This window comes from Gobio gobio, assembly GCF_949357685.1.
Source record: "Gobio gobio genome assembly, chromosome: 15".
NCBI lineage: Eukaryota > Metazoa > Chordata > Actinopteri > Cypriniformes > Gobionidae > Gobio > Gobio gobio.
The window spans coordinates 20146377-20173688 of record NC_137108.1 but is presented as its reverse complement, the minus strand read 5'-3'; the positions used below and the strand labels follow the sequence as shown (position 1 = coordinate 20173688).

The 27312-nt window shown below is 37.5% G+C and overlaps 2 protein-coding genes across 2 annotated transcripts in view; both read left to right on the top strand.

The window, feature by feature from the left end:
• gtf3c6 (general transcription factor IIIC, polypeptide 6, alpha) overlaps positions 1-27312 on the top strand; it is a 1355101-nt gene that overhangs the window by 184106 nt on the left and 1143683 nt on the right. The window lies entirely within an intron of this gene.
• On the top strand, positions 113-20954 carry colq (collagen-like tail subunit (single strand of homotrimer) of asymmetric acetylcholinesterase). The gene is made up of 17 exons (XM_079837059.1): positions 113-331; positions 1372-1481; positions 1732-1842; positions 4697-4741; positions 6055-6081; positions 8793-8864; positions 10645-10707; positions 10818-10844; positions 10982-11026; positions 11118-11153; positions 12472-12552; positions 12642-12738; positions 13538-13674; positions 13803-13922; positions 16063-16189; positions 16911-17013; positions 19347-20954. The coding sequence occupies exons 1-17, from the start codon at positions 241-243 to the stop codon at positions 19414-19416; spliced, it is 1362 nt and encodes a 453-aa protein (XP_079693185.1). The 5' UTR covers positions 113-240; the 3' UTR covers positions 19417-20954.

The following is a 27312-nucleotide window of genomic DNA, read 5'->3' as shown; positions in this document are numbered from 1 at the left end:
CTGGCAGTAGTAACAGGCTAATATTGGCTACAGAGGGCAGCTGACCGGCTGCCTCCTGTATATTTAGCTCAGGGCCAATACATGGGAGAGGTGTAACAGACATTGGCTGGCATTCACTTCTCCTAAAGGCGTGGATCTAGTGTGTGTGTGAGAGAGAGAGTGGCAGGGAGAGAGCGGAGTAGTGCGGGACTGCCTCAGATCAATCCTCGGTGCTATTGGAGGTAGACGGCAGCCGGCAGCATGATTCTGTTCTCGCTTGGACTATATTTTCAACTCCTCTGTTATGTGTCGTCATTCTCTTACGTGGATAACATATTCCCTCTCCCAACAGGTAAGACATCACTCTCTTTTGCACATATTTAGATGCTGATATTAGAGGTTTTCTCTTACAGAGGGAAGTTTGTTTGCACAATATGCAAATCAGACTTTGCAACAACAAAAGCATTGGTCATTTCATGAATCGTGCAAATTAAATAAATGCAGATGCAGAATATTCATAACATGAATTAGGTTGCACTGATGATCACTGCTTGTTATGAGAACAAGTAAAAATGTTGCCCTGATTTTTTGCAATAAATTTGCCTACAGGCAGCAATGAATTATCTCTGGTTATTATCTCTAATGGCAAAATGGCTGTGTTTCAGTTTTGTCTGCCAATACTGCAGTGAAAAGTTGAATTAGGCAAGTGCTTGTTTTTTGCAAAGTCAACATATTTTTTGTACTTAATATTTTAATGTACTTTTATTTATATATATAATTGAATATATGGTCAATTTTCTTCCATTTTTATGTGATTTTATGTCCCAATATATGGTTTTATATAGAAAATATATGGTCACATTTATATATATTACACATAAAAAATGAAGTATTTGGACACTGGAGTCACACTTTAATAATGTATGAATATCATTGCATTATATACAGAATATCAAAGATATTGATTTTACATTAGCACAAGTATTCAAAAGACTTATTATTTAACATATTATATAACAATATACTGTTCAATATGACAGTGTTTTTCAAATGTTAGTGTATCCTTTTCATAGTAAATTCAATGAACTGTGTGAACTTGAGGAGAACTGACTTCATAGAATCACAAAAAAATCAGCTTGACACCAGTTGAAGTCATTATAAATGCCATATTTCTAAGAAAAGCTTTACCATCATGTGTTTGCAGATGAATCTTTAAATATCTAGTAGTTGCAGGAATGAATGGCCTTTCGTTACACTCTTAACCACATGATAACCATCATAGCTGTCATGTGTTTCAGTCTCTCTTTTCCAAAACACTGGAGTGAAACGCTGTTGCGCTGGCCCATGTGTCTGTTGACATGCTCCCCATGAACCTCATTTCCCCACATCTAGATCTCCAGTTGCTGGAAACCAGAAAGAAATTCAACCCCTGCTGTTTACTGAGTCCACCTCCGCCCCCTCTCTTCCCTCCACCCCCTTCAGTGTGGCGGCAGGGGTCTCTGGTGAGTCCTGACACATGACCGCTGATCCAGCACCTGGATTTGATGTAGGTTCCAGGTATATTAAGGGTTCAGGGTGTGAATAAATGCATTAAGTCTATCCCCTTGACCACAACAGCTATGTCTACATCACTGTGATAAAAAATACATGTAAATAAAAGAGGTTTGTGATTAGCACTGAAGCTGCAAAGACTAACTATTTATTTAACATTTTCTCATTGACATCACAATTCTTACATGACTTGTCTTATAGACTGAGACTGGTGTTACACCAAATAAGGGGAAATCAGAAGAGAAGCACAATCCCACAACCCAAACATGTTCCCCAGGGCCTCCAGGACCAGCAGGACCTCCTGGCCCTCAGGTATGTGCTTCAAATGGGCTATAATGTTGAGAACGAAACCATAGGCCTAAACTATGAAACAAGTAACTTTCATTCACATACATTTTTTGTCACAAAAACGTGCAAGATAGTAAAATAAAACAATGCGTCTCTAATCAACTCCTTCACAATGAGTGAAAATCTGTAGTTGTTTGAAGGCTAGGTTGATATTTACACTGTTCGAATGGCAAACATTATGTACAAGAGGTAGAGGGTATATGATCGAGAAAAGGAAAAATCTTGTTTAGATTCTTAAAACACACTCTTTGGTTTTGAAAAATGTTTGAAACAGTTCCAGATTGGATGGCATGTGGTGCAACTATCATACACGTGCTATCATATATCGTGCACCACATTACTTTTTTTCTAATTGGTGGACAGAAATTATAACACTTTAGAATAATGGTCATTAGTTAACATTAGTTAATGTTTGAATTAACATGAACTAACCATGAGCAGTACATTTGTTACTGTAGTTGTTCATCTTTATAAATCCAGCTGTTCATGGTTTGTTCATGTTAGTTCACAGTGCATTAACTAATGTTAACAAGATTTTAATAATGCATTAGTAAATGTTGAAATTAACATAAAAAAAGATTAATAAACGCTTTATAAGTGCAGTTCATTATAAGTTAATGTTAACTAATGTAGTCAACTAATGTTAACTAATGACCATTATTCTAAAGTGTTACCAAAAAGGTTCATTCTAAATTCATCTTTATGCTTTTGCAGTCATGAAAACAGGCCAAAGGAGAAAACAGCTTTACCGAAGCATAAATACTGGACAATGAGTAGAAACTCAAGTCAAAGTCAAGTCAAAACTTGAAAGCAATGAGCTCGTAAACACGACTTCAAAAGTGGGAATTTCGAAACTTCCTATAGCACGTGAAGGCAGCATAAAATACACTGGAGAAAACAAACTGAACAAGAAACAGGTGCGCAAAGAAATCAGTAACCATGACAACAAATAATGAATGAGAACTCGGGTAAACAGGGAAAATCAAACTAATAGGCCGTTTACACGACACTGTTTTCGACTAAAAATGTAAAACTTTTTATGCGTTTTGGCCGTTCATTTACACAACAATAGCGTTTTGGGGGCCTGCAAATGCTGACATCTGAAAACATGTTTCAAAGTGCGAGTTTTTGAAAATGATACCGTTATAATCTCTGTGAGAAGTATCTGTGAAAACAGTGACGGCATGCACATACGTTACATGTTTAGTCTGAAAAAAATACAAAAATGTATATGTAGTCTATAGGCATTCGCGTTTGGCGCGGGTGGTCTGTAAAAGAAAATCTTCAACTACTGGCCTGGCAGCATAATACAGCTTTTTTAGCAAGCGGCAACCTCACCCAGTTTCTCTTGAAGCCAACACAGAAGTGACTTAAACTGCAATTCATTGACTGGCGGCTATGGACAGGCTCCAAAAGGGAGCAGAATCTCATTGAGCCCCATGTTAAAATGCCCAACTTTACAGCAGAAAAAAAAATGTTTTACAGCCTGGTACAATTTTTTTTTATAACTCATTCATTTACATTATATAAAGCCTTAAAGTTCTGCATAATTAAGGGCGTGGCCATTTTGAGTGACAGGTGGATTGTCCTTTGTCTGCTGTCTGTTAGTCATCACGTCACCTCAGCTCCACCCACGTCCCCACCCACGTCTTTGCCCATTTTCAGTTATCTGGGTGTGACGCGCTGCCAAGATGGCAACGGCCAGCTCGACCCAACTTTACGCTTCCAAACTGCTCTTCAGAATCCTATAGGTGACGTCACGACATTTTTTTACAGTCTATGGTTTTTAGTTGTTTTCGCGGAATGGGGATTGTTTTGACCAAATTGTCATCTGTATAAAGAACAAACTTTTCAGTTTTAGTACATTGTTGTCGTGTAAACGTACCCTAAAACACACTGAAATAAATTATAACCCGTCCAGATATTCAGGACAGTTGACAGTTATTCACCCTTTTTTGCTATATGAATTTTAATTGAGAAATGAAAAAATGCTCGTCAGTGTATTAATGTAATTTTTATGCATTTCAATAAATGAATAGATCTGAATAAAAAAATATTAGCATCACGTCATTGACCCATAAGCTATGTTTAACAGTACTCTGACAAACTCAAATGTTAAGTAGTTATTCATAAGTAATAACAACAGTCACATGCAAATTTGTTGAGGATTGTGTAGTAGGTGAAGGTGCTTCAAGGAAGCTGAGTATTGGGTTGTCACAATGGTCAGTTCCAGCTCTGTAATTAGCCTTCATAACCCTCTCAGCAAGTGAGACCCGTGTGAGTTCCCCAGACGTCTTTCTGTAGTGACACGGATGTGACCAGTTTGGCCCCCCACGACACAGCAGGCCATTAACGCTCCACATTTAGAGCAGATGGAAATAGACCTTTTTCCATTGCCAGCCTCTGCTCCATTCTTAGAAGCAACCCCAAGAGAGACAGGCAGACACTCGAAGCCCCAAGAGAGAGTTCACCCCTTCCCTGCAAGTTCACTCTGAAAACAGTTTGATCCCTGTCATAGGTTATTAATTATGTGGTGAATATTATTGCGATTGTCGGCCAAGAACATTATAAATGCATCCTGTTGTAATACTGTAATTACAACAGCAACCAATGACGTGAGTTTGGGGTGAGGCTGAAGGCAGGGGGAGTGTTTGGGAAACCTGTTTGGAAACAGTTAGGAAATTCTGAAATGACTCGCTCACGACAATAAGTTGTAGTCAACAGACTTCTGTTATAAATACTTTTGCTTTAGACAATGATATTATTTAAAATTGCAAGAGGTTTTTAATATATTTTTTGATGTTTGTGTTATGATCAGGGTCCTGCTGGACTGCCAGGACCAAAGGGACCAAAGGGAGATAAGGTACGACACAAATTTATGTAAATGTGATCCAATGAGGTCAGGAAACAAATAAGATTGTGTTGTTGTTATTATTATTATGGTAGCACTTTATTTTACACTCCTATTCAGCATTTACACATGGTGTACTTATTATAGTAATCATAATAACTGGATAATAACTAGGTACTAACCATGAACCTACCCCAAAACCTCACCTTAACCTTTGTAGTTACCTTATATTACTGTTACATCACTTATATTACCTGATGTTACTTATATGACACATACTGTAAAATAAAGTGCAGCCATTCTTCTTTTTCTTTATTATTTATTTATTATTATTATGATTATTATATGATTATTTTTATTTATATATTCCAAGAACATTTTAAATTCCCTGCATTAGCTAGTCATAAAAATGTTCTGGGTCCAAAACAAGTCTTAACAAAATTTTAATGTCAGTATATGACATTCTGTCAATTACTATAAACAATAATTTCTCTCTGTTTATAAATACAAACAGAAATCTAGGATTAAAGACTTAACATACATTAAAAAAATTGGATAACCTTGCACATACAATGTTGGTAAGCAAATTCTGTCACAGTATTTTCATTTTTACACCTATAATATTTAAGATTTGTGGCTTTGTTTTGTTATACTATTAATATTTATGCTTTAACCCATATACTTATATTTAAAGTACATTACTATCAATAATGGGTGCGTAGAAAAATTGGTAGCACTTTATTTTATGAAAGTGATAGTAATTTAATATAAATTGTGAATTACATGCACCTGTACATGAATGACCTGTATTACCTTTTTTTTAACCTGTATTTACCTTTCTTCTGTGGAAAACATAAAAAGATATTTTGAAAATGTCTCAATGTTTTCTGTACAATGAAAGTTAATATAGTCCAATGTTGTTTTGGACCCCAATGACTTTTTTTGTGTTCCACAGAAAGAAAGAAAAAACGCTAAAGGCCTGTTCACACCAAGGACGATAACTATAAAGAAAATGATAAAGATAGTTCTAAAAATTGTTCTCAATATTAAAGAATAATAAAGTGGCAGACAAGCACAAGCTTAGAATAAACAACAATATGTCCGTTGGTGTGGACACTAGTGTAGTTATCTTTATAGTTATCGTTCTTAGTGTGAACGGGCCTTTACATTTGCTGAGTAAATGATGACAGAATTGTCATTTTTGGATGAACTGTTCCTTTAATTCAATGGCACTATCAGAACAAGACTGTATATATTGTGTAACACACTGATGGACTGACTGATAAGATGTTCTTATTCCCTCCTCCCCTCCTCTGTGTTGCCAGGGTGAAATTGGAAGACCTGGACAAAAGGTGAGACTCAATGTCCTCTACTTTCCAATAAGTGGATTTACTTAAAGAACAAGGAACAAGGATGCACACACATACACTTTCACATCTGCAGCTGGAGGGAATTCAAAGCAAGCACAACCTTGACACAAATACACAGGTCACATGATTCCATATGACCTTCGGAGTGCTTAAACAACATGCTTGTGGTCACCCTTCATTAGGTCCAATCCACAATGGAACATCCCCATGGCTCCTGTCCCACAATCACATTGTGGGCTTGTGTGTGGTTTCCTGGAAGGCATTTGGGAGCAGAGTCAGTAATACCTACAGCAGGGCTGCGGGTAAACCGAGAAGCCACTAAACCACTGCGCAGGATTCTGGGTGTGCTGGTGCATTGTTTTACTCCAGGCAGGCACTGAGAGTAGAGTGCTACTGGTGTAGGAAGCTTTGCAACATTGCATAGTAATTTCGCTTAGTGCTGGGGCAGCCCAATAAATCATTCACGCTCCCACAATCCCCGGCTCCTGCCCTTAGCACATAATTTAATTAAAGCCAGGAGACTGATGGGGTTTGGTTTAGTTTGTTCTCTCTCTCTCTCTCTCTCTCTCTCTCTCTCTCTCTCTCTCTCTTCTGATGGCTGTTTTGTCCCTCAGAGCACTCAGAAGACACGTTGTCCTAACCTTGTACTTATTGCTCTGTGTTTGAGCAGCCAATCATCTTTAGGTTCTTTACATTTGGCCACATGCCTGCCTCAATTACATTTCTGATCTACTGTACCAGTGCTGTTATCGTTAACTAAAACTTAAATAAATTAAAGCTAAATATAAGTATTTTTTTTAAAGAACAAAAAGTAATAAAAAATATAACATAGCTAAAAACAATCTAAATATAAATACAAATATAGTATATAAAAATACTGATATAACACTGTACTGTGTGGTGTATTAACACTTTCCCTGCCAGCTGGGTTTTTATTATTTTATTTTTTATAAAGTTGCCATCCACCGCCAGCATTTTTGATCACTTTCACAAAATGTTCTGAATATTTAGTTGTATGAATATCTGAACATCCAATACATCACGAGAAGGAACAGACCCTCTGCTTAAAAAAACAAAACAAAAAAGCAAAACAAAAACATTTTATTGAATTGAATCTAGGCAAGTTTCATAAAAAAAGCAATATTTTGAACAACATGCTGAGAAAATTTCGTACTACATCCAGATCAGATTCAGAACGATGATAAAAACATAGATGGATTAGATCGAGTCCATCAACACCTCTGGCTTTGTAACAAATATGTGTTTTTGTAAACACTGTTACAAAGACCAAAAATGAGTCAAACTGCCCAACTAAAGGAAACACTGATCACCAAACATTTTCAATAAAACCTCAACATCTAAACCTCTGTTAATTATCAATAAGAGCTTCTGTAGACGTGCAGTATAACAGGAAAAACTTGTGAAGTTGTTTAATCCCCTCTGCTGAGATCTTCAGACAGATTAATGTCTTATTTTATCTTTGGTTGATTTCATCTAAGGCTGTGGCTGAAGTCAGTTGTAGTTCTTGTGTTTCTCTTTTCTTCAGTGATTCTGCTCATTATCATCAGGTGTTCATCACTTATGGTCAATCATCACTTAATGAATCTCTTAATTATCTCATTAACTTTAACACTGATTCCGAGTTATTTTAACTCTCTGTGGACTGGGACCAAATACACTCTGGGCAGTGTTGATTTAACACTGGGGATTTTACTGTGTATAAATATGAAGGAGTATTTTCAGTATTGTTTTTACAGGTTTTTTTAACTGTATTTTGAATAATGCATTGCATTAGGTTGTGTTTTAAAGGTGCACTGTGTAAATTTAGCGGCATCTAGTGGTGAGGTTGTGAATTGCACCCCTCCCTTTCAAAGCATATAGAAAAGCTACGGTGGCCGACACAGGACAAATATGTTGTACGTCGGAGAGAGCAGAGAGTGACTAGCACTCTGTAGAGAAGTTTGTCCATTTAGGGCTACTGCAGAAACATGGCGGTGCAAAATGGTGACTTCACTGTAAGGTGACCCGCGGTGTATGAAGATAGAAATGGCTCATTCTAATGTAATAAAAACATAACAGTTCATTATGTAAGGTCTTTATACACCACTGAAAACATAGTTATGTATATTAGATTGGATTTCTGTCAATAGATACTACACACTGCACCTTTAAGGGTTAAAGGACATTTCCGTAAAATTACTGGATAATGTTTTTTTTTTTTTTACAGTGTATAACAGTGAAAACACAGAAAGCCGGAAATTTCCGTCAATGGCGGGATGTGTTGTCTCATAAATTGTTGAACTGTTGTATCAGGACCATATTATCAAGCAGTAGGGTGCTACTTAATGAATTTGCTTAATACAATTTAATTTTAATTAAGATATTTCCTAATCAATTTTGTTTTGTGGTAACAAAATTGCCAAGCCACTGAATTAGACAGCTTCCCATCCAGAAACTGTGCACTAAAGATGTCAGCCAAAACAATGTCAGCAAACCTGATCATGCAAAATAATTGACATGCAAGACATTTTTTAAGCCAACATCTATTTCAGTGAAATATATATATATGGACATGTCATTGTTTTTTTTGTTTTTTTGTTTTTTTTAGCTTATAGTACCTTAACATGTATATCTTTGTATGCAAGTTCTTACTGTAAAACAATGCTTCATAGCTTGTACTGTATGTGTTACAGGGGCGCACTGGCCCTCCTGGACTCCCAGGGCGACAGGGATCCAATGGATGGCAAGGACCAACTGGCCCTAAAGTGAGTAATTTATCCATCCTCATGTGAACACAATTGCTGCTCCATACAATAGAATCAGATTCTCTTCACAGAAGACAGGAACTAACTTGAAGTAGATTCACATTTGCCAGGTTGAAAAAGCAAATATCCTGTATCTCAAGATATTTTAGAATCTAAAACTTCTCTTGATGTTATTTTAGCTTAAAGCTGTTTTTTCACCTACATACTGTATATCTGCAATATATATTTTTTTCATAAAACTGTTGTTTGACATGCATTAACATTCAGAGATTTGGGGTCAGTAAAATTATTTTATGTTTTTGAAAAAAATATCAAATGCTCACCAGGGCTGCATTTATTTGATAAAAAAATACAGTAAAAACAGTAATACTGTGAAATATTACAATTTAAAATAAATGTTTTTTATTTTAATATATTTTAAAATTTTATTTATTGCTGTGATAGTAAAGCTGAATGTTCTGCATCATTACTTCAGTCTTCAGTGTCACATGATCCTTCAGAAATCATTCTAATATGCTGATTTCCTGCTCAAGAAACATTTCTTATTATTATCATTGGAAACAGTTGTGCTACTTAATATTTTTGTGTTGAAACCATGAATTCTTTGACAAATAGAAAGTTTAAAAGAACAGCATCATTATTTGTCTTTACTGTCACTTTTCATCAATTTAATGCATCCTTACTGAATAAAAGTATTAATCAAAAAAAAAAAAAAATCTTATCCCAAAATTTTTAACGGTTGTGTATACTTTATCTTCAAATCAGGTATGAAATTTGAAAGCAAAAAGTTGTGTTTCTCAAGCATGAATTACAGTACGGGTTCCCCTGTGTGTTTTGTGTTTCTTGACTTTTATTTTGTATTGTTTCATGCCTTTAGTTCCTGTTTCCTGTTTCTAGCTTTGTAGTTCTTTTGATTCTCCTAGTTCCTCCCTCATCATTTGCACCTGTGTCTTGTTATCTAGTTCGCCTGTCTGTGTATTTATGCCGGCTTCACGTGCTATCGGAAATGTCCTAATTCCCACTTTAGAAGTCGTGATTACGAGCTTGTTGCATTCAAGTGCTTTGTTGTTGGAATGAACAGGAATAATGGTGGGCACCAGGTTTATTCTTGCCTATTTATTAGGAAAATCGTATTAAAACTAACATCATATGTACTGACAAGCATATAAACATTCCAGATAGTCCGCTTTCTGCCGATTCTTCTGTAATTTCAGTCAAATGCAGGCTATTTTCACTGTGTATCAAACATACAATACGCTTCAAATGATTTTGATTTTACTCGCAAATATGCACTACATTGATGTCAAGACAAGACGACCTAACGTTAGCTGTTTTGGGGAAAAACGAATAAAACCACACCTGCCACAGCAGTAGTTCTCCCCGCTTAAAGTTTGTTTTAAAGTTTACGACACGCCCATCTCGGGAATTTGGGAATCAAAATTAATTCCAAACTTCCCAGTGGTAAACACGACATCAGAGGGCGTTCATGTGCAATTTTTACTTAGGAAACTCATATTTACGATAATTCCGATAGCATGTGAAAGCAGCATTAATGTCCACTTTCCTGTGTTGTTTGTCGGTTGTTGTCGTTTATGTCCTCAGTTTTGCTCCTGTTATTCTTGGTTTCTGCTCCTTGTGCTTTTGAATATTGTTTAACTAGATAAAGCTGCATTTAGATGCTACTCTTCGTCGTCTCTGAGTTTTGCCAGTGTGACTGAACCATTGTGACACCATGGCAGTGTGTGCTTTAGTGTACAGTGACTCCTATGTGTTTTAACAGGGGGAGAAAGGTGACCCTGGTTTGATGGGCATGCCAGGGGCAAGAGGACCAATTGGACCCAAGGTCTGGACAGTCTTAGCATCCTGAATTAGTATTGCTATAGTCATAATGCCTTGTCATATGGACACAGAGTAGTGTGCTCTGTGTGCTGAATGTTCATTTCTTTCATGCAGGGCTTCCCTGGACATAAGGGAGAAAAAGTGAGTTACCTCTCAACCCAATATAATTCATCATTCAATTCATTCTTTCACTTTTTTTCCCCCTGTTTTTCATCAAATTATCCTTGTTATCTTGTAAATGATTTAATATCACTGGCTTTTTGATGTTGTCCTGCTAGGGCTCACAAGGTTTCAGAGGTGAAATTGGCTTAAAAGGTGACAAGGTAAGTTACCAAAGTACTTGTGTTACAATACAAGTTTTAATTGTTCTAAACCATAATTCATTTGTAAAGACTGCATCTTTCTCTATTTTAGGGATCAATTGGTCTTCCTGGAATGCTTGGCCAAAAGGTGCTGAAAATATTACTACATTTTTAGCCTTTCATAATATTACAGGATTATGCTACAGGAGGCTATACTGGTTAACTGTACATAATGTGTTACATAATATATTTTATAGGTTATGGTACAATTAGCACTATTTATAATAATGCAGTGGTCTATTTTTATAACACTTTACATTAAGGTCCCATTAGTTAACGTTAGTTAATGCATTAACTAACATTAAAAATTAGCAATACAACTGTTACCGTATTTGTTTATCTTTTTTAACGTCAATTAATAAAAATACAACTGTTCATCGTTAGTTTATGTTAGCCCAGGTCCATCAAATAATATTTACAGATATTTACTTTTGATTTGAATAATGTATTATTAAATGCTGAAATGAACATTTACTAAAATAATTAAATGCAAAAATGACTTTGCAATTTGCATTGTTAGTTCATGTTAACTAATGTAGTTAAGTAAAGTTAATAAATGGAACCTTATTGTAAAGTGTTTGCTTTTTTAATTTGTTAAAGGGTTAGTTCACCCCAAAATTAAAACAAATGCATTATTACTCGCCCTCATGTCGTTCCAAACCCATAAGACATTTTTTCATCTTCTGAACACAAATGAAGTTCTTTTAATGAAATCTGAGAGATTTCTGTCCTTTACCGCTACGCAACTATAACTTTGATGCCTCAAAAAGTTAATTTAAGTGATTGTAAAACTAATCCATATAAATTGAATGGTTTAGTCCAAATTGTCTGAAAAAATATGGCGGCTTTATTGATTTTAGTATATTTTTCACATTTAAACAACTGACCCAGCGAACATAAACAGAAGCTCAACCGAACCGGCTTGCTACGTGAGAATAAGCCTGGTTCTTGTTCAAGCTCAAACGCGATGCGTAACACGTGAATGAACCTCATTGGTTCACTTCTCGCACATCAATCAAGCAAACATGCTTTACCACAACTGATGTGTGCATTGATCAAAGTTTATATGTGAATAAAAGCCTAAATTCGATCTGTTCAGCGTATAAAGCGATCATGTCTCTTCAGAAAATTGAAAACCGCTAAATTCATATGAGTTTGTTTTATGAATCCTTTATGAACTTTTTGAAGCGTCAAAGTGGTAGTTGCTTAGCTGTGAATGGAGGGACAAAGATCTCTCAGATTTAATTAAAAAGATTTTTATTTGGGTTTAGAAGATAAACGAAAGTCTTAATGATTTGGATAGACAAAAGGGTAAGTAAATATTGACAGAATTTTCATTTTTGTGTGAACTATCCGTTTGATATAGTAAAGCAAGTACTATATGTCATTTTCAAATTCTTTCTCAGGGTGAAATGGGCCCAAAAGGAGAACCTGGAAGCTCAGGGAACAGGGGACCCACCGGCCGCCCAGGAAAAAGAGGAAAGCAGGTGATCCATCCTTAATAGCATAACAGCAACATGATAACAATGCAAAAGCTTTGGAAATAAATGACCGTTATGATTGATTTCTGATGCAGGGCTCAAAAGGTGACGGTGGTGCAATTGGACCCATGGGACCTGCAGGCCCTCAGGGGGTCCCTGGTCACCCTGGCCCTCCTGGTTTGCCTGCCTCAGGTATTCTATTTACATACAAGTATCAGATCTCAAATCGCTTCTGCTCTCAGAGGAAGTATAGTTTCCTTGGGAAATTGCATTGAAAATTTAGGACAAGTACAGTACCGTTCATTTATTTGTTCCTATAGGAACAAATAAATGAACGGTATATATATATATATATATATATATGATTCTTTGATAAATAGAAAGTTCAAAACAACAGCATTTATTTTCTGTATTTTTACTAAAAGTCATTACTATCAATATTGATAAAATAAATCTAAAATAAAAATAAATATTAATTTTAAAAAAATTATTGTTTGATTAATGGTACTTTTTACAAACCTTACTATTTATTTATTACTTAAATGTATACTCTTTTTACTATATGACACATCTTCAGAGTTGGATTTGTTCATTTGAGGATCACATGATGATATTGCAGCATTAGCTATTATTGCCACACACAGTGAAGCACATGGATCTTAAATCACCACAGGAAATCCCACCACTGGTGTATTTAGCTTCAGAAGCAACCTGATCTCTCCGGCTGAAACAGAAGCCCCAAAGGTGACTGAAGCCATGACATCATGTCCTTAACTGATGGCCGGACGGCCAAGCTCCTATCAGAATCACAAACATTATGTCATCACTTTATTCACAGGACAGCTGCTGTCTTGTTTTGGTTTGCGTCCATATTAACACAATTGCTTACTCTTCATGATAGATGAGGGCCAGTTTTAGTAGCTCTTAAAATCACTCCATTACTTTTGCATCACATGGAGGGACACATTTATGTTGTTTACCTCTCCTCCAGGACTGTACATGGTAGGACAGAAAGGAGAGAAGGGACAATCTGGCAGCCCAGGCCGCTGTGGATGCAATGGCCCCTCGAGTGTCAACCCCTCTTTTGACCAGCACTTGCATCGGGGCATCTATCCCAGAGTGCCAGCGGTAAGCCACTGAGGCAGACACTGTTTACAAACTAAGCCTGAATGCATTATATCCAATTTTAGGGCCGTAATTAATTTTGTCAGTCCAACATCCAGACATTTGATGATATTTAATGTCTTCTGTTGCAGATATTTGTGGTGAATAACGAACAGGAGCTGAATCGCCTTCAGACCGATAACGCTTTGGCGTTCCGTAAAGATCAGAGGTCGCTTTACTTCAAAGACATTGGTGGCTGGATGCCAATTCAGGTGCCTATCAATAAACAAAATCCAGGTTATAAATTGGTAGTTGGCCTATTGCGTCCAGAGTGCATGTTTTAGGTGCTCTAAAAGGTATTTTTAACTATATACTAGTTATATTTAATTCATTTTAAATGTTTTTATTTATTTCATATATACATTTTTTTATTCGTTTTTCATTTATGATTTTTTTATGATTGATTTAATATATTTTTTTTAATATTGTAAGTTAATTTTTTAAATTACAGATACACTATATTGCCAAAAGTATTGGGACACCCCTCCAAATGATTGAATTCAGGTGTTCCAATCACTTCCATGTGATAAAATCAAGCACCTACGCATGCAGACGCTTCTACAAACATTTGTGAAAGAATGGGTCGCTCTCAGGAGTTCAGTGAATTCAAGTGTGGTACCGTGATAGGTTGCCACCTGTGCAATAAGTCAATTTGTGAAATTTCCTCACTACTAAATATTCCAACTGTTAGTGGTATTAGAACAAGTTGGAAGAAATTGGGAACAACAGCAACTCAGCCACGAAGTGGTAGGCCACATAAAATCACAGAGTGGGGTCAGTGTATGCTTTGCAGCCTTACATCACCAAGTGCAATGCAAAGCGTGGGATGCAGTGGTGTAAAGCACGCCCCCACTGGACTTTAGAGCAGTGTAGACGTGTTCTCTGGAGTGACGAATCACGCTTCTCTGTCTGCAATCCGATGGACGAGTCTGGGTTTGGCGGTTGCCAGGAGAACGATACTTGCCTGACTGCATTGTGTCAAGTGTAAAGTTTGGTGGAGGGGGGATTATGGTGTTGGGGTTGTTTTTCAGGGGTTGGGCTTGGCCCCTTAGTTCCAGTAAAAGGAAACCTTAATGCTTCAGCATACCAAGACATTTTGGACAACCGTATATAATCTTCATTGGCTGCCAGCGAAGGTCGTTTACTTTAACCCGCCCTCAAGCACTGTAGATATACACTCACCTAAAGGATTATTAGGAACACCTGTTCAATTTCTCATTAATGCAATTATCTAATCAACCAATCACATGGCAGTTGCTTCAATGCATTTAGGGGTGTGGTCCTGGTCAAGACAATCTCCTGAACTCCAAACTGAATGTCAGAATGGGAAAGAAGCCTGGTCTGATGAGTCTTGATTTCTGTTGAGATATTCAGATGGTAGAGTCAGAATTTGGCGTAAACAGAATGAGAACATGAATCCATCATGCCTTGTTACCACTGTGCAGGCTGGTGGTGGTGGTGTAATGGTGTGGGGGATGTTTTTTGGCACACTTTAGGCCCCTTAGTGCCAATTGTGCATCGTTTAAATGCCACGGCCTACCTGAGCATTGTTTCTGACCATGTCCATCCCTTTATGACCACCATGTACCCATCCTCTGATGGCTACTTCCAGCAGGATAATGCACCGTGTCACAGAGCTCGAATCATTTCAAATTGGTTTCTTGAACATGACAATGAGTTCACTGTACTAAAATGGCCCCCACAGTCGCCAGATCTCAACCCAATAGAGCATCTTTGGGATGTGGTGGAACGGGAGCTTCGTGCCCTGGATGTGCATCCCACAAATCTCCATCAACTGCAAGATGCTATCCTATCAATATGGGCCAACATTTCTAAAGAATGCTTTCAGCACCTTGTTGAATCAATGCCACGTAGAATTAAGGCAGTGGTGAAGGCAAAAGAGGGTCAAACACAGAATTAGTATGGTGTTCCTAATAATCCTTTATGTGAGTGTAGCTGATGCACTTCAAAAGGATGAGGACTGGAATTGATACGGAAAAACTGACGCCATTGTTACTGTTCATATCACGGTGTATACAAGCACTGAGCTTAAATTTAGATAATCAGCATTTTAATTCTAAAAAGACTGAGCCATCTGGCCAATCAGAGGCGAGTAGGCTCTCAAAAAGGAGGAGTTTAGAGAGACCAATTCCTTTATCAAACCATTTCAGACACTGTGAGAAAAGAGATGATACTGTAATGTGTATTATGAGAAAATTAAAGTGTTTTTTTGTCCTTGGATGCATATTGTAAGAAACACCTTTAAGATAGCATAATAGGGGCACTTTAATAGTTTTACACACATTTAGTCTCCAAGGTCTGTAACTCCAAGGTCTGACTCTTTCATTGCAGTTAACACCATTCCAGTCGATGGAGCGTGATCCCGACCAGGAGGGTTTCTGTGGAGACAGCATTGTGCAAGTTGAGAACGGAGAGGAGTGCGATGACGGAAATAAGGTGGTCACAGATGGCTGTGTCAGTAAGTATCAGGTTGAAACGGCGGCGTTCCAGCCGCCAACTTATTCTCAACAACATGCAGTAATGCGGTTTAATATGAGAGCGAGTTCTAAAATGGGAATGCACGAATAATCGGGTCCTGTATAGCATGTGAAGCCGAGAATAACACCTTCATTCAGGAGACACCCAAATACATACTCTCCTAATTCATTACACGGCGCTCTTGAATACTACATTCTGATTGGTCTATCACTGCATTCTGCGGTCAAATATTTTTGTACAATGACCGCTAAACTGCACAACTGGCTGTTGTCCCAGGCATTGGATTTCATACTCAGCTGTGCTAGTTTCACATCTCTCATATCGCTCTGTGGGTTCTCATTTAATGAAATAATGTAACTCAAATCAATATTTGATTTTCATTTATTCTGTTTATTCTGTGTGCCGTGTAAAAAGCTAGATAATGTACAGCTGGTATGTGTCTGCGTTTATGACAGACAGTTGTCCATTATCTCTCACTGTAAAAAATTATAAAAGTACAAATCACTTAAAAACTTAACTTAGTTCCCATACACTAAATTGTGAAAAACTGTAATAGATCTAATGGAATTTTTCATGTAGTTTTACAGTAAAATACTGTTAAACATACTGTAAAAAAGTACATAAATACATTTATTAATTAAATTAATAAAAAAAAAATGTTTTACAGTGTGTTTTTCCTTTTTTCTTTCCCTCTTTCTCAGAGTGCAAACATGCATATTGTGGGGATGGATATCGCTATGAAGAGGCAGAGGAGTGTGACGGAAAGGATTTTGGCTTTCACACATGCAGATCCTTTTTGCCTGGGTAAGATGGTTCAAATCAATATAAAAAGAGTTCAACAAATCCTCTTTAATGAAAATGAGCTGGTTTCTGGTCCCAAAGAGTATGGACCAACAAACAAATATAAAATGATGATTTATTTTATTGGTCCCAGGTGTAAATATGTACTTTATCTACTTACAGTACATTGAAAAAGTTAATTACAGTGTAATTACAGATGTAATTACAAAAATTAACTTCAGATGTAATTATATGTATTTTTACAATATAAGTACAATGTAAAAACATGTATGTACACAATAAGTGCATTGTATCTAATGATTCTCTTAAATTGCATTACTCCCTAAAAGTAACTAATTACATTACGTAGTTACTTTTTATGGAAGGTAATGTGTTTAAACGCCTGGGTCTTTTTCTCACCTGGGCTAGGCTTGTTTGTTTGTTTTTTAAAGGGTTACTTCAGCGATTAGCATTAAGCTTTGTATCAGTAGAAACCCGGTAGTATATTCGAATTAGATTTTATGTATTTTATGTCTGGAAAAAAGCCTCCGATGACACAAATATCGTCTTTTTGCTTCATCTGAGGCTTTTTTGGCCAGAGGCTAGAGACTACAACCAGTAGTAGGAGCTAGTTCCGCATGTTTTCAACCCACCCATAGGTGTGGGATCTCACTCACCGACTGTAAATGCGCACGGCCGCTCTGGAATTCATAACGGAGCGGTGCGGAGCAAAGCGAGTGTTCTCAATGAATTCCTATGAAAGTTAAATAGACGCTTTTACATTTCGCTTTGAAACCAAATCTTCTGCGATCATCTTGTCTGTCAGCTCCTCACTCTCTGATGAATGAAATCTGACTCCTGTCCTGCTGCTTTTGTGCTGGGACTCTCGTTCGTCTCATGCTGTATTAAGCAGAGACAGTTTTTAATTGTAGTGTCTGTTCTCTAACTGAACTAAAAGATTTTATTACTATAAAAATCAAAACGACGGTGGACTTGGGACGGTACCTGGTAGACTTGGGAGTGGCCTCGGTAGGGCAGCGAAGCAAGTGCATTCTGGGAGTTGTTGTCTTTCATCCATATGAGCCAAAAATACGTTTTCTGGCTTTTCTCAGTCTAGAATAGCCTAAAAATCTAGACGCACCCTAGCGGCAGAAAATGTATTTTGCCGCGAGTGTAGTCTAGCAACTCTCGGTAGAAATGAGAGCTGGAAAAACCAAACTCACAGCGTGTGTAGAGTCGGTGGGTGGGCTTAACATAATGATGGCACGTCATGGCAGAGTTGTGGAGGTTCTGCGTGCTACTCGTAAACAAAGAAGCTGACGAACAGCGGCCTTTTGAATCGGCTTTGCCCGCGACTCTGGAAGACTTTGAGTTAAGCTTTTCTTTGAGAAAAGAACAAAGAACGGCACTGAAGTCATTCTTAAGAAAAGAAGATATATTCAAAGTTTTGCCAACCGGATACGGCGAAAGTCTATCAACTAACGTTAGCTCGGCGCTATCCAATTACGTGCAGAGGGAATTTGACAGACAACCGTTTATCCCGCCTCTCGGTTTGAGCCCTGCCAATGGTGAGTTTCCAGACCCAACATCTTGATGTGGGTCTGGCTTGTCAGGCTAAGTCTGGAAGGCACCAACTTCAAAAATAATTTCACATTTCTACTACATAAATGACCCAGTTTAAATACACATTCATCTTTCCAGCCGTGAAGTACCCCTTTATAACAAACCATACCCAAAGGTGAAATATTTAAGTCTCAGGCTGAAGTAAATGCAAATTTACACCTGTACAGTAGAGGCCGCTGCTCAAACAAAACTTTCAGCTGTGCTGCAATTCTGGATCACAGAAGAATGCAGGAAAAGAAAGTTCAACACACTTCAGCAATAAAAACAAAATTATGTTTATCTGAAGTTATTTTTGCTTATTAGTATGGTTGAACTGAATCATCGAAGATCAGCAGCAAAGACATTGATTTAATAAAGTGAGATTAAATACATAAAGTATATTTGTGTTATTTAACATTTAATTATTACAGGTTTGCATTTTTATTTATTTTGAGGAATGAGTTACTTGGAAAAAAGTAATCTGATTATGTAACTTGTGTTACTTGTAATGCGCTACCTCCCAACACTGGTTAGTACATAGAAGTTTAATAAAATGTATTGAATATTATTTATTTATTTATTTTTCCGAATATTATACTCAATCACAATGTTATATTAAAGTAGTATTTTAAAACAATTTGTTTTGATTAAAAACCCATGAAAATATTAAAGACATAGGGTGGTCCTTGGAAAGAGCCTATAATATTTGACAAAATGTCCAAATAATAATAATGTCCCTGTGTTTCTATCCACAGATCTTACGGACATCTCAAATGCACAGCTGACTGTTTCATTGACTCAACAAACTGCAAGTATTTCACATGAGGACACAAGAAAGTAGTGTCTCATTTCAGCTGGCGAGATCCATATAAACAACAACACTGAACACCGTAGATTCAGCAGATAAACTGAGAGTAGAAATCATTGAGGGAATTTTCACAAACACATTAGCTGAACTCTTTCTTGACATGATGCTCTGAGGCCACGTAGCTCACTCTGGAAAGGAAAGCTTGGCAAAGCCACGGTTCTGCTCGCGCTCTTAAGAACTCTAACAGGACTTCAGACACCATTCTCCGTTCATTCAGCCTCTGCTGCCTGCTGCTCGGCCCTGGCTCGACATTTGGCCAGTGTGGTTGGCGAGAGGAATCGGGCGAGTTGGGTGTCTCTTGGAGATGGGTAAAAGACTCCTCAATACCTCAAAGTACTGTAGTACTGTTTCAGAGGAAAGCCGTTTTCTCCTGGTCCACCCCACCTTCCCTGACACAGGGTGCTCTGTATGTGGAATGCAATGTGACATTGTTACTATAGTATTTTGCATGAGGCTGAGATTGCAGTCAGCAGAGATCATTACCGAGGCATGTAACTGAGAAAAAGCTCATATCTTTAAATGTAATATTATGTAGGCCTAGACCAAACTGGTGCTTGGCCCTGAAAGAAACCTAATAATTTAACTATCTTAATACTGATGTACATTAGGGTCAGTACAGCTTTGCATACTGGGTCCAAAATTAACATGTTGCCATACAGCTCAATAGCGGGTATATTTAAGGCTCCAGACAAAAAAAAAAAAATGTTGGCTCCTAAAAAGGTATATTTAACAATAAGACAAATTACCTTTTAATTGACAAATGTCAGAATCGCTATAAAGATGATTGTTCAGAAGTGCTTCAGTCTATTTTGTGCATCCAACTAAGGCTGTCAATACACGATTCAATTCGAATATATGCATATATTTCACTGACTTGTTCTCCGAGAAAATTCAAGGCTGTGTCATATATTCTTTTGAATGACTCAGTAAAAAGAACTGGTCCATATTAGCCTGGTTAAAACCAGACCATTCTCAAATTTGCCGGAAGGTCCATATGGCATTATGGGCAAATATCACAATTAGTTTTTGCACCCTTGAAGGGCACTATGGGAACTTTTCAATAAGGTCTCATTTGTTAACATTAGTTAATGCATTAGTTAACATGAAATCATTTTGGGCAGTATATTTTTTACAGAATGTATTAATTTGTCCTTGAATCGGACATCACAGATCACAAAATCGAAAAGAAAAGAAACACTCGCTCTCACTCTTACGAGATTGAAATGATATTTGACATAATCACACACTGAACCATATCAACTATAAATTATTGTTGACCATTTTACTCACCCTTATGTGAAACACTACCTCTCATAAACCATTTATACACTCATTTTAGTGGTTTCTTGCAGTTTCAACCATTGTTGCAGTGACCCAAATGGCCAGTAAATCCATCTACTAACTCACCAAAATCACGTTTTACTCCCGTTTGGCGCATGGCAGGTGTTAGTTTTGGACCCTGGCCATAGAAATGTTTTCACTGACAATTTAACGTAAAAAAAAAAAAAATAATAATAAAGGCTGTATAAATGTACTTCAACAGAAACCACAATAATACTACAACACTACTGATTGACAATACTTAATTATGGATGTTTATGGTTAGAAAACCCTCCTTTCCAGGCTCTCAGTATGTCTTGCTGGGTCACACTTAGTCTAACATTTCCATCATATCTCAGGAAACCACTTAAAGATATCCAGAACCTTTCCACCTCCATGTGTGGAGTAGGGTGCACATATTCCACAATTTAGCCATAGTTCCACGCTGTTGTCTTGTGCTTCAAGAGCTGGCAGTCTTGAAGTAAAGCGAATACGTTTTATTTATTTGGGTTATGGGTCTAAAGATCTTAAATTAGGGAGAAAAAACCAACCCAGTCTCATGAGAAAATGTAACTATTTTATGAGGTGGCGAATTTTGAATAAATCCGTACAATGTGATTTGTGAACTGTAAAAAATGGTATGATCAATAAGTTATGACAACATAAGTTTTTACATCGCTTTAACTCATCAAAATAAGTTAAGCAAGTTATACAAGATTCAACTCATTATATAAGATTCAACTCAACTGACTAAAAGTCAGTTTAATGTAATTTAAGTTGAAATGACTTAAACATCCAAGTTGATTGTACTTAAAAAATTTAAGGAAGCAACTTTTTTTCACAATGTATGAAAACGTAAGCATGACCCTTCACCCCTAACCCCACTTCCAAACCATACCGTCAACGAAGTGTAATCAGATCCTAGGAAAATGTACGAATTAGCTCATGTAAAATAGCTACGAATTCCCATGAGATTATGTTGGGAAAACCATACAGTATGTGAAGGCTCTACAGCTGTCATTGAGCATTTTGTACTGTCTGCTATTGCAGGAGTAGCTTTTTTGCTGCTATTCAGGCTAAAGACTGTTGGATTAAGGCTGGACTGTTTATGTCGTCCCCAAAGGCTTTAAATTGATCTATACCCAGTGCCAAAGTCCAGTCTGAATATACCTCAGCATATACGGTGTGCTTTAGCCTTTGTGATTACAGGACCTGAGGTGTAGCATACAGCACTTACTTACTGTTATATTCAGAGGAACTCTAAGCCAGTTTTCCATAAGCTATATGATGCATTTGCTACAGGAACCTCTTTGCTTACATTTCTGGGGTGATATTCCTGACTTATCTGTAGATTTCATGTAAAATATAATGGATATAATATGGAAATAAGTGTCTTGAATGTGTTATTCTGGTGCAACTGCATGTTCATCGTATACTCTTGTTAAAAAGAGCAAGATTGCCACATTTTAATACATCGATGGCCTATAACAGGGAGGCGTTTTTGGAGTTAAAGTGCATTAAGCTTGTAACTGACTGTTATCCTCATACTGTATTTGTATAAACTGAGGAAAAATTTTATCAAATATTGCACAACAAACATACAAAAGAGACTGAATGTTTTGTCCTAGTGTAATTTGAAAGATGTTCTCAATATTAAAACATGTTTGATACTGTCCTGTAATGATATTCAAATAAAGCTTGAAAAGCTAACTTACTGAACTTTACATTGGACCTATTTATTTTCTTTTAACCTCTTAAGCTCTGGGACCATTTTGGGGATTTGGGGATTTTTTTGGGACCCAAATTGAAAAGCTGTTGTCTAAGCTGTAATAACGCCCCCATTTTTTTGGCTGTTTCCACTAGTTCCACTAAAAGAGTTTTGTCTGCGTCATGTTGTATGCAAGATTTATACAAATGGATCTGAAGGGAGGACGCCCCCCCATACCCATATACAGTGGTATAAATGCAATATCCCAGTGTCATTGAAATCTTTTTTTCCAGTGTTTGCTGACATATGCTGGAAACAACCAAAACTGTCTGCAGGGTGCTAGAACACACAGGGCCTGAGATATACACTTTCAATAAAAGAGGTCTTATTCCTCCATTTAGATTAATTTGAATAAATCTCAGACAACATATACTTGCATGTTTATCACTTTTAGCAGTGGTTTATGAAACTTCAAATGGTTTCCTGTAAAATGACACCAAAATTTATACCGGAAATGGTACCAGAGTAATTTAATGTAAATAAGTTACTTTGTGTAAAACAAATGCCAAAGTGATGCATATCTCCAGAAAGTAGAGACTCTAAGCTTTCAAATGGTACCACACATGCGGAGCTCCTCCACAGACATTTAAAATTGAAAGTATATACATGATGATGTCATTCTGGACCCAGTACAGGAAAAAATACTATTGCTCATTGTCAATACAAATGTAAACATGGAATCAAAATTGACCCCGTTTACTTTCTTAATATATTTCTGATCTTATTTTACCTACATGTTATTCAACAACAACAACAACAAAAAAAACATTCATTCATCAAAATTGTCTGTAATACACTACATGAGATTTGCCCAGATTTTCGGTCTGGAGGACAGATCGACACTAGTTGCTATCCACAGATTTTGGGCAGTCTGAGTTGATAGATTTCACAGAAAATCGCAAAGTGTATGATGGCACAGATTTTGATTTCTTAGCTTCAGATTATGATTCCATCCAGCTAGAGGACATCAAGAATAAGTTTGATATCTTTAGCCGATTTTAGAACGCATATTTGGTGAATTTAGGTTAATTGGGCCACTTTTCCCAGTCATCTCAATGGAAAAATGTGTTCCATTGAACCTGAATTTAGGCATACACTACACAACCTTAACAGATTTTGTAACACTATATTTCATACACTTGCATCACACACTACCAGACTTTCAAGTCGGTCCGAACACAAGCCACACAGAAAATTGCGCCTGGTTGCAAGGAGTCACTTGACAAATGAAAACATTCGATGTGTCCGAAATCGCGTATTGTCTAAGTAGGTACTACATTTGAATTTGAACTTCCTTCACAACCGTTAAAAGTATGTTCTATATAGTATGAATGTAATCTGGACGTACTACATCCACCATGTTGTCATTAACATCCTCATGGGATAGTAAAGTGTCCAGCGAATGTGCACTTCACAATCTCGCTAGAAGTAGTAGGTCATCCGGGGACTTTTCGCCTACTGTTTTACAAATACTATGGCTGCATCCGAAAACTTAGGCAGCTATTGTTGCCTCGCTGCAACGTTCGTGCATGAAGGTACCTCACGAAACTGATTTTGGACAGACTTCTGAGGCAGCAAAACGGTTTTATGATCTACAGCAAAATATAGAAAGCTTTGGTGAAAACTAAACAAATATTTAACTACTACAGTAGTAATTTCTCACTAGAAATGACATCAGAAGTAGAAAACTTTGGTCAAAAACGTACATTTATGCACAAACTGACCAGCAACCGCAACTTTCAGAGGCCATCTTTCTTTTTCTAGCTCAACTGTCACAGATGGAACGTATAAAATTGTGGGATATCAAAGGCAGTGAAGGATACATCTATGCTGCCTTCAAAAAAATCAGATGATGGTATCTCAATGTAGAGGAGCTGAAGCTAACATTGGATTCGGATGTGCCATGATGCCTTGAAATGTGTCCTCCTAAGGCAGCCTTTTAAGTTTTTGGATACAGCCTATCCTGTTGGCGTACTGTTTTTCGCATGCTATATAGTAATGAAGTATTTGATTTTGGATGCAGTGAATCAAAATCTCAAATGTTTGACTGGATGGATTCATATTCTGAAGCAAACAAAAAAATCGATGTGCCTATCACACACAACATGATTTTCCAACCTGTGCTCATGGGAAAACATAACTATGTTATGAGGTGGTGATTTTGTACGATGTGAATCATACAAAAACGTCCCCCTAAACATACCCGTCACTGTATACCTATGTATATACTGTATACATACCCTAAACACACCCGTAAGCATATCGTACAAAAATGCACAAATTCCTACGAATTAGCCAACAATTCATCAAAACGTTAAATAGTTACGCATTTCCATTAGATTGTGTTGGGTTTACCGTGAAATTTGTCAACTTTTTTGTCAACAATTTGCTCTGACTTTTTCTGACTTGGATTCCACCCTCCCAAACTGATTGACTCATAAAGATGAACCTACTTCTGTAAGTGTAACAATGTTACACTTTTCTTTTTGGTTCATGTCATATGAAGTTTGATGTCTCTAAAACTTTGATGTTGCCATGCCTTCAGAGAATGTCGAACTGCTCTCATTGCTGTATATTTGATGAGTTGTAGCTGACTAAGCTTTGTGCTAGATCACTGCCAGCCGCAGTTAGATCAGCATTTCTGTGCTGAGTCTCTGGCTCTGCTGCTCACAGACTGTATATGTGGGCGTTTGGCCTGACAGTGATTGACAGAGTATTGATCACGGAGAAGACGGAAGGTGACGGAGAAAGATAAAAGGGATGCTGTCGACAGTCTTTCAGGAAAGAAACCGGAGAACAGACCACGGAGCCTGCAAAAGTCTTGTGCTGTGGATTTGGACTGGAATTTTTTAATTATGTGTGTGTGTTTGTGTTTTTAAAGGTTGGCAGGAACCCCGAGCTTGGCACGGAGATTTTTGAAGAGGGTCGCCGTTGAGTAACCATATTATAGAGCCATATCTTTACCCACTAATCTCATTACAGTAATTTGCCTGCAGATGAGCTAGGCAATATCTTACATATGCATTGCATAACCCAATCTGATTTTGAACTTTGTTGGAAACATGCCAGTATGAGACTATGAAGAGGAGGCCACATGAAACAGGCTGTGAGGTGAGACCCTGTTGCATTTGTGGAGGCTCAAATGGGGTCTTATTTAGCTGTAGCTGCCCAGGACTTTCCATTGCAGCTGAGTGGAAACTTTCCGATAATCCTATAGTCTGGAGTTTAAAATGTCTTCTATTGAAATCCTTAGCTGTGTCCAAAATCGTCCGAAAAACTATTTGAAGGTACAGCCATTTGTAGTGGTCCGAAATCAGGGGTGTTTCTAGCCAAAAAAAGTGTCACCATATTTTGATACTTTTTGTTTACCGTTTTTTTATTCATCCACCTTATTTTTTTAATGAACTTAAATGTACAAGGCTTCCCGCTTCATTCGCTTCCAGTTATTTTACCTGTACAATAACTCTGTTATGCTGCTTGATATTGCAAACTGGCACTTACATTATTTTAATTCATTATCATAATCGTAAACACACTGGTTTGTAGCACAAATAGTTTTACAGTGTCTTTCACTGCGCTTTGTTATTCTTTTAGTTATTTACCTATACACTAAAAAAAAAACAAGTTCTATATGGCACCAAAAATGGTTCTTCGTCGTAATCAAATGGTGCTTTTCCACCACACAGTACCCGCTCGCCTCGCCTCGACTTTTTTGGTTTTCCACTGTGTAAAAGTTGTATCTGTTCCTGCTTCCAGGTACTTTTTTTCGTATCATCTCCGACGAGGTTCTGGGAGCGAGCTGAGGCGATACTAAAATGTGACGTGAACACACGGCAGACTGCTGATTGGTCAGAGAGAATCGTCACAATTCACTGCGTCATCATTGCACGCACCAGACGGAGGGTACGTCTCAATCAGTCCCCTAGCTCAGTCAGGGCACTGATCAGGGAGTCATCCCATTGACTTATGTCCTGATCAGTGCCCTGACTACTGAGCTAGGGGACTGATTGAGACGCACCCGGAGTATCCTGAATATTTTTTTACGGTCTATGGAATAACCCCGCCATTTTTAAATAGTTTGGCCAGAGATCCCGTGATATACCCATTACTATTATGGCAACTCGGAAGAATGCGCCGTGGTCAAACGAGGAGGTTTCCTTTGTTTGGTTGCAAGAGAGGATCCAGCGAGAGCTTAATGGGGTAACGAGGAACGAAAAAGTTTCCTGTGGCGTCGCTATGACGACCAGGTACTATTGTGGAGGTACTATCTGCAATGGAAAACGGAGCGAAAAGCGAGCCGAGATGAGGCGGTAATGGAAAAGCGTCAATAGAGGAACCACTTTTGGTGCTATATAGCACCATATCTTAACATGTTCTGTATATGGTAGCGGTTCTATATAGCACCTTAGTTAGCGGTGCTATATAGCACCTTAGTTAGCGGTGCTATATAGCACCATATCTTAACATGTTCTGTATATGGTAGCGGTGCTATATAGCACCTTAGTTAGCGGTGCTATATAGCACCTTAGTTAGCGGTGCTATATAGCACCTTAATTAGCGGTGCTATATAGCACTTTAGTCAAAGAACCGGTGAAGAACCTCTGAAGAACCACTGAAGCACTAAAATTGGTGCTATATAGCACTTAAAAAGGTTCCCCTATGATTACGAGCCAAGAACCATTTTTGGTACCATATAGAACCTTTTTTTTTTAGAATGAGTGCCTTGCACATTAAAAAAATAGCTTATTTGTTGCAAAATAAGATG

Coding starts and splice junctions, on each gene's coding strand:
- colq (XM_079837059.1), top strand. CDS start 241: ATGATTCTGTTCTCGCTTGGACTATATTTTCAACTCCTCTGTTATGTG. Junction 6,082..8,792: donor TTGGAAGACCTGGACAAAAG/GTGAGACTCAAT, acceptor TATGTGTTACAG/GGGCGCACTGGCCCTCCTGG. Junction 17,014..19,346: donor TGCAGATCCTTTTTGCCTGG/GTAAGATGGTTC, acceptor TTCTATCCACAG/ATCTTACGGACATCTCAAAT.